Below are 17,370 nucleotides of genomic sequence, written 5' to 3'. Positions count from 1 at the left end.
TTCTTTTTTTTTTTTTTTTTTTAGTACTTAGACGAGAGTTACGAGAAATAGAGTCTGAGTCAGACGTATAAAGTTAAATAGGTATCTATCTAGTATTCTAGTCTATCTACCTATTGATTATTTTCTACTTAATATTTATCGTCAGCTTACAACAAGCTCTTTGATACCTACAATCCTAAATTTATCTAAAAAAAAAACAAAAATTTTTTTTTTTTTTTTTTTTTTTTTTTTTTTTCTTTTTTTAGTACTTAGACGAGAGTTACGAGAAACAGAGTCTGAGTCAGACGTATAAAGTTAAATAGGTATCTATCTATCTACCTATTGATTATTTTCTACTTATTATTTATCGTCAGCTTACAACAGGCTCTTTGATACCTACAATCCTAAATTTATCAAAAAAAAAAATCGCGTTCTAATTTTTACGAAGCATTGAACGCAATCACCCTGTATAAAATTTGAAGGGGTATTATGATAGTATTTTAATTCAAATCTGCTCAAGCGTTGTTTACATTATAATTTGGTCTACAAGCTTGATGTGTTTTAACACGTGCTTAGGGTGGGATGCAAGTGGTCTTTATTGAATCAGTAGGTAAATAGATTGAGTATTGAAGCACCTAGCGCCTACCTAGATGTGTTTTAACACGTGCTTAGGGTGGGATGCAAGTGGTCTTTATTGAATCAGTAGGTAAATAGATTGAGTATTGAAGCACCTAGCGTATCTCTACTCGCGGTAATGTCTATATCAGAAGAATTTACCACAACGTCCACAACAAATGTTCTGGCACCTCTGGCAAAATATGGTTGGAATATTTATCAATCATTACTAACTATTTGCTATTACTCACGGACTCTTTTTTACTTCCCTTATCCTATGATAACGAAATTAATGTATTCTGGTTACAATCTTCATGTTCTGGCACCTCTGGCAAAATATGGTTGGAATATTTATCAATCATTACTAACTATTTGCTATTACTCACGGACTCTTTTTTACTTTCCTTATCCTATGATAACGAAAGTAATGTATTCTGGTTACAATCTATTTAGTCAATGTACACAAATACCTGCCTACAAGAAATTACAAAACAGCAAATTACTGCCTCAGGTAATCTCTACCATTCAAGCCCTGTGGGTAGGATTTGGTAAGATACTAAAGCTTTTTTTTGTCAGTAAATTTTACCTAACGAAAAGCTTGGCAATTTTTTTTTTTACGTTTTGCTTACGAGGGTGGATGCAAAATAACACTCACCTACCTATCTATATTACGTCGTTGGTAGTCCAAATCTAGATTTTTAATTGATCATTGATCAACATAAACACGGACACGTAACGTTGGCGCGCGGAAATAACCTTCGACCTTTGATCAACTTTAAAGCCCAATCAGCAAAGTTCCCTTTCTTTACCGTCTGAAATTCACAAAACCTCCTACAATGCAATTTACACAAAGATAGAATCAAGTATAATACTTGCGTACCAGATGTACCTAATTGTTCAATTTCCAAACTCCAACTCTCCTACAATGCAATTTACACAAAGATAGAATCAAGTATAATACTTGCGTACCAGATGTACCTAATTGTTCAATTTCCAAACTCCAACTCGGACGACGGATATTGATTTCTCTCTCTCTGTCCATGTTGTCTTTTGGGTTTCTTGAGAAAATTGGCTGCGTCTTGGGGTAGCTGAAAAAGATCGTTTTGGTGTCAAACTAGAGCATACGAATTACCTACTTTCTTTCAAGCAAAAACCACACAAGTTTTGTTTTGAAAGTATTAAGGTGTGTCCATACCTCCACACATGGTCGACGTCGATCCACATCGATCGACGGTCGTCGACTATATGTGGACCTTTAGGTAATGGTCTTCGATCCCAAAATAAGCTCAAAATAGATTTGTGTGATTTTAAATGTTACCTCCTCAAAGATGCAGTAATATAAGTAGCTACCTATGCATACAAAATAATAGTAAGCTAATTACTACTTAGTCACATTGGTGTTGGTTTTATTGGAAGCTTACACCACAAGCTATTAAGATACATATTAAGTAGGTACCTACCATTGGGTTAAAAAATTATTGAGGGTTAGCTACACTTTAAAAGTGGCTCACTTGGAAACTTTAACTGTAGGTAAGTCACAAAGAACCAAATTCATAATATTTACTCAGTTACCTACTTACTTGAAATTAATTTTTTGGAAGTCCTATCTGAAAATTTGTTTGCTGAAATTTAAGGTTACAAAATGTGAGCTGATGGCTTAAGTATGTAAAAAAATGGCTTATGTAAAGGTAGATAAAGGTATCTTCTACTATTTTGGGGACATTCCTTAAAGTTACCTTACCTATTTAGGTACATTGAATTTAGAAAAAGTTTTCTCATCACAAAAAAACCTTGGGTTCATTTCTAGACTACTTTCCTTATGGGCAAACTAACTTGTCAAAATGGGCACATGGAGTGGGTACTTTCATAGGAGGGCAAAAAGTATACACCTTTGTCCTTTGTTAAAAAGTTTTTCAGACATTAAATAGGTGCCTACAATGAAATTGATAAATTTAAAACAATCCTAACAATGTAAAACATTATGTTGCTAAGTCCCCAGCTTATAACTTTAAATTGCAAAAAAATAAAAAAATACTGCTCTTTCCTCTTTTATAATATGGTGGGTACTTTTCGAACCCCCCTGGGAATGCAAAATACTCAAGTAAAATGGAAATGGTAAGGTTAACAACCACGCTATTTTAGGGCCATAGTCAAAACCACAGGAAAATTTATACAAAGAAGAAGGTAATAACTTACTTTTGGTGAGTTATCCAACTAGTTCAGTACCACGAAAATCAGTTTCAAATCGCAGAACACGGCAGTTTGAAAAGCTTGTTCACAAATTCCGGTCTTTAATTTCTCACTAAAAATTTATGTACTAGTAAATTTGGAATGTAGTTTTCTATAGCAAGAAGTTTTTTTAAACCAGACACAACTTTGAATTTCGTTTCTGGATAAATAATCTGACCTTTTTATCCTCAAAATAACAAAAAAATCAAATATTCTTGTCAGCTATCCTCGTGGAATCGTTAAATTTGAATTTTCAAAATTTCGCGCTAGTAAAACTTTGATAAATGCGCATTCCCAACATGGCGTCTGTAGCGGCCATCTTCGTTTTCGTGCTTATCAATGAGATTTCAAGGTCGAAAATACTACGGGACGTTGAAATTTACTACAAGGTGATTCGTGATTTTTATGATTCCAAGGTCGTTCACCTCTTTTTACATGGTTTTATTACTTTCCTTGTTTATTTCGCAAGGGACTTTTTAGTGAATATCGCGCATATTGAGGGAGATTCTAACGAATTGGAATTTTCCTACTACCTATTTTTTTTTTCGTTATTTTACTGCCTATTCTCTACCTTATAGTATGTCTTGTTTATTTCGCAAGGGACTTTTTAGTGAATATCGCGCATATTGAGGGAGATTCTAACGAATTGGAATTTTCCTACTACCTATTTTATTTTTTTCGTTATTTTACTGCCTATTCTCTACCTTATAGTATGTTAGTATGGTACCTAACAGACTACTCGATTTACTGGAGGCACTACTTCCTTTAGCCTGAAAGAATCTCCAAATAGAAGTACCTACACATTTAAATACGAAAGGTGTTAGGTACATTGCTTTTTGTCGTCTTGAGGGCTTGAGGCCAACTGGAAGGGGGAATTATTATTAGAAAATAAAAATCAAAAATGCACAAGGTATCAATTTTATTCTTCCACATGACGTCAGAAACAAACAAAAACAGAAAAATTGATTTCTATGAATTTCCCTAAATGGAGCAGTTGCAAATGGGTAAAAATTATAAATAAATGGTCTATTCCTATGTAAAAAGTTGGGAAAAATCCAAATCTGAAGTCAAAACTCCGTAAAAATAACTGTAAAAGTTCGAAAATTCAATTTTTATTTTCCGTTCTAATTAAAGAGTTCAAAGATGTGTGACGTCAGACTTTACGCAGTTGTTTTTTTTTCGTCCGCTAGGTAGCGCCACTATGCAAGCGCGCTAGCGGAGGAGCAGAAAAAAATACGCAGAAACATAAACAAACAAAAACAGAAAAATTGATTTCTATGAATTTCCCTAAATGGAGCAGTTGCAAATGGGTAAAAATTATAAATAAATGGTCTAGTCCTATGTAAAAAGTTGGGAAAAATCCAAATCTGAGGTCAAAACTCCGTAAAAATAACTATAAAAGTTCGAAAATTCAATTTTCATTTTCCGTTCTAATGAAAGAGTTCAAAGATGTGTGACGTCAGACTTTACGCATTGTTTTTTTCGTCCGCTAGGTAGCGCCACTATGCAAGCGCGCTAGCGGAGGAGCAGAAAAAAATGCGCAGAAACGTATGCGCACAAACACATTAATGTGCCTGCGAGGGAGCTTTGCTCGGGAAATTTGATGTGACGTCATCGCCTACGGGGGCGTATGCCGTGACGTCAAAGTTCACGATTTACCGGTATTTTTTTAATCGATTTATGTCGGGAAAAGTCGTAAGAAAAGAAAAATTCCGTTGGTCCTCATTTTTCCTGCTCTATGACTTTGAAACATTACCCAAGTAAGCGCAACTGATCTATTACTAAATGATTATATAAAAAATCTCTATAATACTAATTATGTATAATAAAAAATCAGTCATAGAAGTATGAAGAAGAAAAAAGTCTTGTAAAAACTAAAGCGACTTACAATTAAACCAGTACTTACGTCATACAATTTCTACATTCGTTTCGATCGCTTAAATTAAACAAAAAGGCGAAAAAGGTATTTATTTTACATTCAATATTTTCAGAGTGACATTTACGTCCGAATTCATAGTGGACAGAAAACATTCAAGTACCTAACACGGAGACAATTGAACTTCGGTTCACGCTTGAGTAGATTCTCAAAACTATGCATTCCACCCTCACTCAACACAAACAGTTAGGATTTCACCAACATTTTTTCAGCACTTAAAACACCTGTTAAGCTAACAGCGTGTTGAGTTCCTTTTGATTTGTATTTGTTAAGCTAACAGGCTGTTAGGGGCTAAAAACTAAGTTGGTGAATCCCACAGTTATAATTTTAAAAATATGGGATTGATTACAAGTGATCAATTTTACTGTCAATGAAGTTAAATACAATATAAATAATGGCAGTATCATTGAACCCGTGCGACCAAAGTCCATTAGGAATCTGAATTGTACATACTGGCCAGACTAAACCTACTTTAGAATCTAAACTTTTTGAAACCCTATTCACAAAATATTATTCACACTTCTCTCTACTCACAAAGCCAGCGCTTTTGAAAATGAACACCCCTTGAAAATGGAAAGCTAATTACACCTGCCTACAGACCATCACCCCGGTGTATGGCTGATATAAAAAGATGTCTTTTCTTTATTCTCCCATTGCCATTCGGCTAAAGCTGAAACCACTACAACAACAAAATGGACAGATTGAAACAACAGTGCTCATACAGATTAAGCAACATCGTTGTTCCTTACAAGCCACAGACATCTGTAGGGACAAGGTGTGTTTTCCTTTCGGGAAACTTGACCAATGGAAAATTGACCACTGGTCCATTCAGTTTCCATTGGAGTAGTGGTCAATTTTCTGGTCAGTTTTCCGAAAAGAAGACATACCTACAATCTTCTCTATGAATAACATTATCATCAACTATGTATCACTATTTTTGAGGTGGGTGGTTTAGTTTTGCTTTGCATGAGGATGAGGTCCACCTTTCGAATGATGGTCATTTCTATTTACCTGAAAACAAAAAGAAGGAATTCAAATTTTAGATATTACTTATATTAGGCTAATAGGGGTTAACAGGGTCCTAATGGCAGAGTTTCGATCGAGTGTTTGAAGTGAATGTAGCTTAACAGAAGTACAAGTATAGTGAGAATTAGTCAGCTCCCGGCTACAGCTGAAGCCTCTACAACAGCGATTTTCAACCGGGGGTGCCCGAGAGACTCTCCGGGGGTAAAAAAAAATGTGATGGCGGACAAAGGCAAATTTTGACGGCTTATCAGTGCAGCACAGTCCAGAAAAGTCCTGAATTTTGACTTTAAGGTACTGAAGTATGGGTTACCGGTAATAGGTACTCATTATGATGGTGGCGGGGGTACGTGAGATTAAATCCAGGTACCCAAGGAGTACGCGGGCGAAAAAAGGTTGGGAACCGCTGCTCTACAACAACAATAAAATTGGAAATAGAAGAAGTGAGAAGTTTAACTCTTGTAATAAAATTCGAATATACCTACTCACAATCTACATCATTAGAAATATTAGAATCATCATCACTAGAAAATATCAACATAATAAAATATGAAGATTTATACCAAACCTACTTACTATCAAGGATACGTAAATATAAATACCAGTTTAACACTTCACATCATAAGCATAGGAAGATTCTTCCATTTCTTCTGCCAACCAATTGCTCTGGCTGGCATGCCTATAAGAAGGTATTATCAGATTATCACATACCTATTACATTATTTCTTTATTTCTAAGAAGACGGATGAATGCAAAGTCTAGAAACCCTATTGGAATGCATCCTGGGTAAAGTCCCAGCAGATTTGACCGTCTTTCCTGTTGCACAGGTTAGTCACAGATTTTCACCCTGAAATTCTGCAACAATAATTCTAAGAATTTCAGGAAAAGTGGAGACTGGAGATGGAGATGGTAATATCCACGATGCTATTTTTCCCTGTCATTCTAGGAATTCTGTTCGTCAGACTTCGATAATGCCCGATCTTACCATACAGAGAGTTTTCAGTTTTTAGGAAATACTGGCGTAAATCAAACCCCTACAAAAACACAAAATGTGAAAAAAAAAAAAGAAACCCCCTTTCCCATTTTAAAAAAACCCCCCAAAAAAAAAAAAAATGTAAAAAAAAAAAAAAAAAAAAAAAAAAATGAATGGACCGATTGTAATAATTTTTCATTTCCCTATACGTAAGGGTTATAGAAAGTAAAAAAAGGCCAAGTTCCTATCCAAAAATGTCGGCCTATAAAAGTGGTGAGATCAGAAAAACCGTATGTCCTATGTTATTCTCAGTGGTGAGATCGGCCCTATCTCGGAACGTGAGGGGCACATGCCCCGTGTCCCTTATGTCACGTACCACCCTGTATGTATTTCCCTCGCACACGTGCACTCTTTGTCCTCTATTATACATTGGGTGTTTCATTTAAACACCTAAACAGATTGTTATATTGTTTATTTAATACCCACGTTCACAACACGTCCAGTTTTTCCACTTCAGGTCACTTTGGTTGGCCCACCTCTGTGATTAAACATACTCTCAGTCCTGAGGTGCTGGGTTCGAATTTCGGCAGAGGAGAAAATTTTCAGACCAAACTTTTCCATTTCCGCATAGGTGATGTGAAAGCGGTTCCGAGGATCTTTAACAACTTTTCTACCCAGGCACCATCAGATATTATATGTGTGGCGCTCACAGCAAAATATAATGTTACATAGAAACACAGGTTCTCGTTTCGCTCATTTCATTTATTAAGACACATTATGAATGAACATACAATAAGTTGTAACCCCGACGATGTACCATATGTAAATAATGTAGGTACCCATGTTCTATTGTAGATATTAGGGGTCACACATGAATCATTTAGTTTCAATTTTTGTTACAGGTGTAACAGACATGACATCCTCTGTCGCCCTATGATATGATTCCTCCAACTTTCATCTTTCCATTCTCTCGGTCCCACATTGAATGTCTCAACCAATTCATTTTGAATGTGTAACCCACATCCCAGCGTAGATCTTCAACTGAACCTCCTGATTTCCAAACACCCGACCGATTCATATCTAGATCGGTTTAGGGATCGCAGGATGTACGAATTAGACGGTTCTGATCCGGACATGATCAATGGGAGGGATTTTAAGATTGAATTATAAATGTGCGATATCGAAAATGAATAGGCTGAGGAGAAAAATAGAGGACCAGTGGCGTCTTCCCCATGCAAGAATATTTTATAGAATGTTGTAAACTTGTCAAAAATTTCGCCCGCGGCGCTGTTATTCACTTACTGCGTTTCCTGTTATTCACTTAACGCTAAATGAAGAACTATTTATTACCTATTGTACCTACTTATACCTTGTTTATCTTGCTAAAATGAGACTGGAAATGAAAAGTCCCTTTACCCCAGCAGTCTAAACAAGGTTTTATGGGTGGTTTCCTGCATAGCCTGCATGTGGTCCGAGGCAGGCTACCACGCCTGCCTCGGTGGTGTAGTGGTCAAGGCGCTCGCCTGGTAAACAGGAGGGCGTAGGTTCAATCCCAGCCGAGGTATGGAATTTTATCCTCAATATAATTTGAGAATTTGACCACAATAATAGTAGTAGCCTACTGCTGGAGTAAAGAGACTTTTCAGTCCTATGTGAGCAGTATAAATAAGCACTATTATTATGATTATTATTTATGGGTTTAATATCGGGCATTCGGGATCGATAAGATCGGGCATACTTAATTAGTGATTGGTCAATCTGGATTCTAAAGGTGAGTCGACCGGCCGGCGGCCGTCGATCGATGTTGATTCACATCGATCGACAGCCGTCGACTATATTTTGGACTCACCTTAAGAAAACCAGCAGATTGGCTTCCAAGGCAAGCGCGCTACCTTTCAGGCTAGAAGAAATTATTTAATTATAGCTTCCCCTTGAAAAGTTCACACTGCGCCACTGTCAGAATGAAGAGGCTGTAGAGAAGTTTATCTCTGTTATCAGGGAGAGCGTATTTATGACTCTGCCTAATATGGCTTACCACTTACCAATGCTGACCATAGATGGACACTATCAATGAATCACACTTGTAGGTGCCTTGACCTAGGAGCAAATAATAAACTGGTGATATGCTCGTGCCTTAGATGTCCACCTGCATCCGTAACTTTAGCGTAGTTGATTGCGCGCCTTGTAAGTGAGAGACCGCGGGTTTGAGCTCAGGTCGAATCCCGCCACATATACAGCGCAACCTATACTATACGATCTTATATCTATGTATTTGTAGATTGAATTATAAATGTGCGATATCGAAAATGAATAGGCTGAGGAGAAAAATAGAGGACCAGTGGCGTCTTCCCCATGCAAGAATATAGAATGTTGTAAACTTATCAAAAATTTCGCCCGCGGCGCTGTTATTCACTTGCTGCCTTTCTTGTTATTCACTTAACGCTAAATGAAGAACTACTTGTTGTACTTATACCTTGTTTATCCTGCTAAAATGAGACTGGAAATGAAAAGTCCCTTTACCCCAGCAGTCTAAACAAGGTTTTATGGGTTTAATATCGGGCATTCGGGATCGATAAGATCGGGCAAACTTAATTAGTGATTGGTCAATCTGGATTCTAAAGGTGAGTCCAAACATAGTCGACCGGCCGGCGGCCGTCGATCGATGTCGATTCGTCAACTATGTTTGGACTCACCTTAAGACCACCAGCAGATTGGCTTCCAAGGCAAGCGCGCTACCTTCCAGGCTAGAAGAAATTAATTAATTATAGCTTCCCCTTGAAAAGTTCACACTGCGCCACTGTCAGAATGAAGATTGAAGAGGCTGTAGAGAACTTTATCTCTGTTATCAGGGAGAGCGTATTTATGACTCTGCCCAATATGGCTTACCACTTACCAATGCTGACCATAGATGGACACTATCAATGAATCACATCACTTGTAGGTGCCTTGACCTAGGAGCAAATAATAAGCTGGTGATATGCTCGTGCCTTAGATGTCCACCTGCATCCGTAACTTTAGCGTAGTTGATTGCGCGCCTTGTAAGTGGGAGACCGCGGGTTTGAGCTTAGCTTGTTCTTATTTCATTACTTTTGGCCTGGTACAACAGCTAGCAGCGGACAGAACATCTTTTAGAACTGCAATCAGAGTATTATTCTCTAGATAAATATGGGTATTAATAGTAAATATGGAATTCACTTATTATTTTTGAAGTTAGTTAAAATTCAAAGAGGCACTGGTCTTCTTCATACACGTAAACACTTAACACGTCACTCTTGACATTGGTTACGTTCGGTGTTCTAGGTTCTTGTACTTCTATCTTCATTTCCTTTTGTCTCTTTTCTCTCAATACCAAGCCTCTTCTTTGTTTGAGCTTAGGTCGAACCCCGCCACACACATGAAAATCGCCAAAGAGGCTTGGACTACTGTCATGTGTGTGGCTGGCCTGAAACAATAGCCCTGGATTGCGCAGGCTAGGCCCTTCCGACACCCGTATAACGTGAGTGACGGACGGGCCTAAATAATAATAATATTTTGGCAAAATTATTGGATACCATAGCTTTTTCGTTTCACCACAAATATTAACTCATGACCACTTCCTTGGGGGCACCTAAATACCAACTGCCCTTTGACCTTGCCTATTTTCTTATTCAGTGGGAAATCTAGATACTGAGACGTCTGAGGTGGGCAAAGTTGTTTTGACCTTTTAGGGCCCATTCATACTTTCAACAAGGAAAGTTTGTTCAAAAAAGTATCTTTGCGTGTTCCCAAACCTTACTTTGCATGGTGGTTTTGACTTAATCTCGAATATCTAAGTAGGCATTGTGTAGAGATCAGAGGTCCAGGATCATAAATTTTGCAAAGCATCAACGACGCTTTCGAAGGCCTCCGGGCGCACATTCCCACCCTACCATACGAGAAAAGGCTGTCCAAAGTGGACACTCTTAAGTTGGCCATCGGATATATTCAGTTTCTAAGTGACTTGGTGAGGCACGATAGAACCAATGTCAGCACGTGCAAAGCATCAACGACGCTTTCGAAGGCCTCCGGGCGCACATTCCCACCCTACCATACGAGAAAAGGCTGTCCAAAGTGGACACTCTGAAGTTGGCCATCGGATATATTCAGTTTCTAAGTGACTTGGTGAGGCACGATAGAACCAATGTCAGCACAGAGGGAACAACCAAAGTCTCGGTCAGCGGGAAGGTACACCGACAACCGCCCAAGGAAGAACCGAAGAAAATTATCGTCAGAGGTAAGCTTATTCTTATTTCATTACTTTTGGCCTGGTACAACAGCTAGCAGCGGACAGAACATCTTTTAGAACTGCAATCAGAGTATTATTCTCCAGATAAATATGGGTATTAATAGTAAATATGGAATTCACTTATTATTTTTGTAGTTAGTTAAAATTCAAAGAGGCACTGGCACTGGTCTTCTTCATACACGTTAACACTTAACACGTCACTCTTGACATTGGTTTCGTTCGGTGTTCTAGGTTCTTGTTCCTCTATCTTCATTTCCTTTAGTCTTCTTTCTCTCAATACCAAGCCTCTTCTTCCACCCAACCACATTTCCTTCTCTATTTGCACAGCATCAAGCAAAAAGGGGAATTGCCTTATGGATGGTTCTGTCCACTTTAGCCCCCCAAATGCTGTCCATTTTAGTCCCAAAGTTTCAATTGAACTTTCCACTTCCAGAGTTATTACTATGAACGACATGCAAACGACAAGGATCATTACATGAAGAGGGGTGGGGGCAACCACATTTCCTTCTCTATTTGCACAGCATCAAGCAAAAAGGGGAATTGCCTTATGGATGGTTCTGTCCACTTTAGCCCCCCAAATTCTGTCCATTTTAGTCCCAAAGTTTCAATTGAACTTTCCACTTCCAGTGTTATTACTATGAACGACATGCAAACGACAAGGATCATTACATGAAGAGGGGTGGGGAGAATAAGTTTCCTAAGGTACATGTTATCATTATCATGGGGAGCGAGAATTTACAGCTGTTCCAATTGAAGCAGAACCTCTTCTGCACTAGAATAACATTGAGAAGCGAAACAAATTAGATGTAGAATGGGGAGTTAATTATTCCCACCGTCACGAAACCACCCAGACCGCCAGGGAGCAATTTGTTCAGATCATCGCTCATATTGTCTATTTGTCTTCGTGTTTTTGAAACACTTGATAATGATAAATTGCATTATCATTGTGTCTATGTGTCTGGGAATCTAATTTAATACCTAATATCTGGGAATCTAAATTTAATCGATTAATTAGAGGTGGGAGGATAGGGAATATAGGGATACCTGTTTGTCTACTGGGGAGAATGATGAACTTCAATTCTAGGTGTTAGATTACGGGTACAACTCAATTTCTTGCAAAATTTCACAGTTAGTGCTGTTGGATCATTGGATTTGTAACCGAGGGTATTGTGGTTTCGAATCCCTGAACTGACTTACAAATTGATATAGGGTTACGGAAAAAGTCAATTTCTTGTTTCACTTTAATAAATACAAATAAAAATTTCTTGTTCTAAACTCCGTTTAAGTAAAACTCTTGGACTAAGCAATCTGATTGGCTGAAATTTTTGAAATAGAATAGAATATACCTTGTTTATACTGGTATAGTTTTTCTTCTGGCCACTGCAGTCAGCAGCCGAAATCAGCCAATCGGATTAAGAAATCTTAATCCGATCTTTTTTTTTACAAATTCACGGATAAAATATCCATTTTATTAGGTACATTAAACACAATTAAACAAAACAGGTAAAAAAAAAAAAGAAATCTCAAGCTTAAACGGAGTTTAAACTATCATTTTCCTTGTAGAAATCAGGCAACTGTCCGTACATGAAGCTACAATAATACCAGGTACTCTTGCTAGGATCTAATACCTACCTATACATGTGTTTAAGCTGAAAAATAAATAAATAAATAAAATAAAACCTCTGTTTCGTCGTTTTCCTTTCAAAGATCTAAGCATACGGTGCGGCGTACAATCATACATATATACCTAACTGAGATTACCTATCCTATAACTATGTAATTTTACATTCCTTGGGCCATTTTAAAAACTATCTATCACAAACTACAGACGTTTGCTGAGACTGCCTAAAGGTTAGTGCCTATTTACATTTTACAAATCATCAAATCTCCGTCTCTAAAAAATTGCCCTGAAATTGAAATTCACACAGCTAGGCTCCACTGATGCAGATTTCCCCAAAACAGAGAAACCAAAATTAGCAAAGGTACGAGTACGAGGCGAAAATTAAAGCAATTTCGAAGAACCAGCGCAAAATGGCGCATCCAACAGGGGGAAGCGGCATGGGAACTTTTCCAGAATGACAAAAATCGTGCAAGTGAGTCAGTACAAAGTGTTTTTCCCCTTGTCTTGGGAAACGGAACACCTGTAACAACATTTTCCGTGCCTCTTGGAAAAAATAACTTGTAATGCACCAATATTCCTAAATAGTCTCTACCAAGACCATCTCTGAATTTGCAAACAACTTTCAATAATACCTACTCGTAGTCTCTCATTTTTACCAAAGTGCTTTTGCCGTAGGCCCAAAATTTACATTGAATAATGTAGACGGAACAAGAAGAAAAAGAGGAATTTTCCCAAGTAATTTCGATGTAGGATAGAAAAGGCCAAAAGAACAGAGTATTAAGGACAATAGGACCTTTTATTATGGACAATTTAACCCAATTTCTGAGGACAATTTGACCAAACGAAACTCTGTAGTGGAATTTGATTTAGGTCATCCTAGGCCGCCCCCATGTTAATCTCTCTCCTTTATCATCCTCTACAAATGGGGATCGATATAACTGTTAAGTGTAAACAAGGGTGGTCGAAAATTTTCAATTAGAATGTCTGGTTTTCCGGTTGTCTTTTCGATCGGATCAGTCCAAATTCTTTCGAGGACCAAAAGTTAAACTGGTGTGCCCTGTAGTGTTTTGGATAAAAAGGTAGCCAATTTTATTTTTCTTCAGTTAGGATTTTTAGTTCACCAATTTTCGATTGGAACCATGATTGGACCAGTAAAATGGAATACTGATCTAAATTTCTTTACGGGGGATATTTTTTCCTTATTTTGGTGACAAAAATTCATTGGAATCCAAGTGGCAAATCGGTAGCCTTATGAATCCCGCTTGTAAGCCTAATGGATTGCCAAAGCTGGTTCAAATCCCGCTAGAAAGACTCGTTTAAAGATGAATGGATTCCTGCTTAATTTTTAGTAATTCAGTCACCGAAGTCAATTTTTGGAAGGTTGGCCATTAGCGTTTTTTAGAGCAACACTCGTATATCTTGTCAAATCTTTTTCGACAAAAAATAGTCTCAGGTCTAATTTTTTTTGTTTCAAATTTTAACATGGTTTTTGGATGCCTAAGTACGCGATCTTGCTCAGAACCCCAGAAACAGGCGACCAATAACTATGCAAATCACAAACTAGAACGGAATGGATCGAGCTTGCTGAGCACCCTGAGGCAATCGATCTCTGAACTCGGGAGTAAAGGGACTTTTCAGTCTCATTCTGGCAGGATAAACAAGGTATATTCTATTCTATTCTATTCTATTCTATTCTATTCTATTTATTCCTGTGATTAAATTCGCGGCATAGCCAATGACAAAGAGTACGACAATTTGAAGCACATTGAGCCGCAGTTCCGCGGATTGGGAGAAAATAAACCAGGGGCATATTGTCTGAATAATGACGGTCTGATTACCTATTTTAAACTTGTACCTATCTAAACGAGATTGTTAACTATTAAACAAATATGGTTAAAATGATGTAAACACTTGCTGTAGTCCAACACATGGGATCGAGTAAGTAACTACAGTGAAGTATGCACTTAGCTAGGTACTTAACTTAAGCAAATGATTAATTCTAAAAATGTCATTAATAAAATTAGAAACTTTAACTATGAAATATCTAAATATATATTCATTGAACAATAAATTAATTAACTCCTACATAAAAGTACATGTAGGTAGGATATCCAACATTAAGTGACGGAGGTAATTCCACGTACCTACCTATTGACTATACCTAATTATGTAGTGTAAACATTTCTTCTTCTTCAACCTTTTGCCATGGCTGTTTGCCAGTATGTATTTTGTCAAAGTCGTCAAAAACACAAAAAGTAATAAATAAAAGAACACAAAATGTGAGGTAGCTAATATGAAATCGTAACATGAAATTTTCGTACATCCCAAACTGTTATTTAGGTTTCTTTAACATTGAAAAGTCTCACAAATAATACCATAGGTACTAATATCATAAACTCATGGTGGCTGTTAGAAATTATGGGGGGGGGGAGAAGTGAAAAATCTTACTGATGCAGCCTTTTATGATGCTCAAAAATAACTCGTAAACAAAGGAAAAATAATAATAAAAAATAACATGGAAAACAAACGAAAAATAATAATGAAAAATAACTTTGGAAATTCATATTCTAGACAAAAACGAATGCATGATTAGATTGATTTATTGTCGCGATCCTTTCAACAACGTCGCGGCATCTTTCGGTAGATGTGGCCATTTCTGTCTCAGAATCCCAAGGAGCTCTGTCAGCCCCTCTCCTTCCGTTAAAAATAACTTTGGAAATTCATATTCTAGACAAAAACGAATGCATGATTAGATTGATTTATTGTCGCGATCCTTTCAACAACGTCGCGCCATCTTTCGGTAGATGTGGCCATTTCTGTCTCAGAATCCCAAGGAGCTCTGTCAGCCCTTCTCCTTCCGTCCCAGTTGATATGGCCCACTGTCGTAATCTATTCGTCAATTGTTGATTATTTCCAGTATACGCGGTGGACAGGTCGAGATTTCGCATGAATTCGCCCAATGGGTCGAGAGATTGTGGACTGTGGCGTCCAGGTGCTGGACTGACGCCTCCAGATGATGGACCGTCGTCGCCAAGTGATGGACTGTCGCGCCCCGGTGATTCTGGACTGTCGCCGCCAAATGATGGACTATCGCGTCCAGGTGATTTCGCATGAATTCGCCCAATGGGTCGAGAGATTGTGGACTGTGGCGTCCAGGTGCTGGACTGACGCCTCCAGATGATGGACCGTCATCGCCAAGTGATGGACTGTCGCGCCCCGGTGATTCTGGACTGTCGCCGCCAAATGATGGACTATCGCGTCCAGAAGAAGATGGACTGTAGCCTCCAGGTGCAGGACTGTCGCGTCCAGGAGATGCTGGACTGTCGCCTCCTGGTGCTGGACTGTCACCTCCCAGTGCAGAACTGTCGCGTCTTGGTCCCGGACTGTATCGTCCAGGTGCTGAACTTCCCGATGGACTGTCGCGTCGAGATTCAGGATCATCGCGGCCAAGTGATGGACTATCGCGTCTAGGTCCTGGACAGTCGCATTTAGGTGAGTTTGATTTCGACGCTGACGCGCTAGCTCTTTCAGGATTGCGATTTGTTGGATTTTGTGATTCCGTTGACGCTGTGCGTCGGGCCTGAAGCTTTCTGCGCAATCGACGACGGATATTGATTTCTCTCTCTCTGTCCATGTTGTCTTTTGGGTTTCTTGAGAAAATTGGCTGCGTCTTGGGGTAGCTGAAAAAAATCGTTTTGGTGTCAAACTAGAGCATACGAAATACCTACTTTCTTTCAAGCAAAAACCACACAAGTTTACTTTGTTTTGAAAGTATTAAGGTGTGTCCATACTTCCACAACACAAGTTCACTTTGTTTTGAAAGTATTAAGGTGTGTCCATACCTCCACACATAGTCGACGTCCATCCACATCGATCGACGGTCGTCGACTATATGTGGACCTTTAGGTAATGGTCTTCGATCCCAAAATAAGTTCAAAATAGATTTGTGTGATTTTAAATGTTACCTCCTCAAAGATGCAGTAATATAGGTACTTATGCATACAAAAGGCTGATGCAAGCTTCAGTAAAGCTTGCATAATAATAGTAAGCTAATTACTACTTGGTCATATTGGTGTTGGTTTTATTGGAAGCTTACACCACAAGCTATTAAGATACATATTAAGTACCTACCATTGGGTTAAAAAAATATTGAGGGTTAGCTACACTATAAAAGTGGCTCACTTGGAAACTTTAACTGTAGGTAAGTCACAAAGAACCAAATTCATAATATCTACTCAGTTACCTACTTACTTGAAATTAGTTTTTTGGAAGTCCTATCTGAAAATTTGTTTGCTGAAATTTAAGGTTACAAAATGTGAGCTGATGGCTTATGTAAAAAAATCTGGGTATGGCATTGCTACCTAGGTAGGTAAAGGTATCTTCTACTATTTTGGGTTCATTTCTAGACTACTTTCCTTATGGGCAAACTAACTTGTCAAAATGGGCACATGGATTGGGTACTTTCATAGGAGGGCAAAAAGTATACGTACACATTTGTCCTTTGTTAAAAAGTTTTTCAAACATTAAATAGGTAGGTACTACGTTGTTGTGCTTGGGCCTGCTGGAAAAATATAGAAAAATGTTAATTTTTCTTCAACCTATTCTCATCAAAGTACACATTATAGTTTTATAGTGCACATCAAACTCGAATATAACGTCAAAACCGTGATCTCTACATCACTAAACTTCCTTTCCACTCTGGTAAGTTCATGATCGTTACTGAGTGCACC

At 38.1% G+C, this 17,370-nt stretch overlaps 1 protein-coding gene across 1 annotated transcript in view; it reads left to right on the top strand.

The window, feature by feature from the left end:
- The window catches only part of LOC103514655 (pancreas transcription factor 1 subunit alpha-like), a 22,886-nt gene extending 10,709 nt beyond the window's left edge, over positions 1 to 12,177 (top strand). The window contains exons 5-7 of the mRNA XM_026827399.1: positions 10,610 to 10,784; positions 10,835 to 11,007; positions 12,149 to 12,177. Coding sequence (XP_026683200.1) covers positions 10,610 to 10,784; positions 10,835 to 11,007; positions 12,149 to 12,177 — 377 coding nt within the window. The remainder of the gene's footprint in view (positions 1 to 10,609; positions 10,785 to 10,834; positions 11,008 to 12,148) is intronic.
- Positions 12,178 to 17,370: the final 5,193 nt, after the last annotated feature.

This window comes from Diaphorina citri, unplaced genomic scaffold, assembly GCF_000475195.1.
Source record: "Diaphorina citri unplaced genomic scaffold, Diaci psyllid genome assembly version 1.1 scaffold44, whole genome shotgun sequence".
In the NCBI taxonomy this organism is placed as follows: domain Eukaryota; kingdom Metazoa; phylum Arthropoda; class Insecta; order Hemiptera; family Psyllidae; genus Diaphorina; species Diaphorina citri.
Note: the sequence above shows the minus strand (reverse complement) of the source record. Positions and strands in the feature narration are given on the sequence as shown.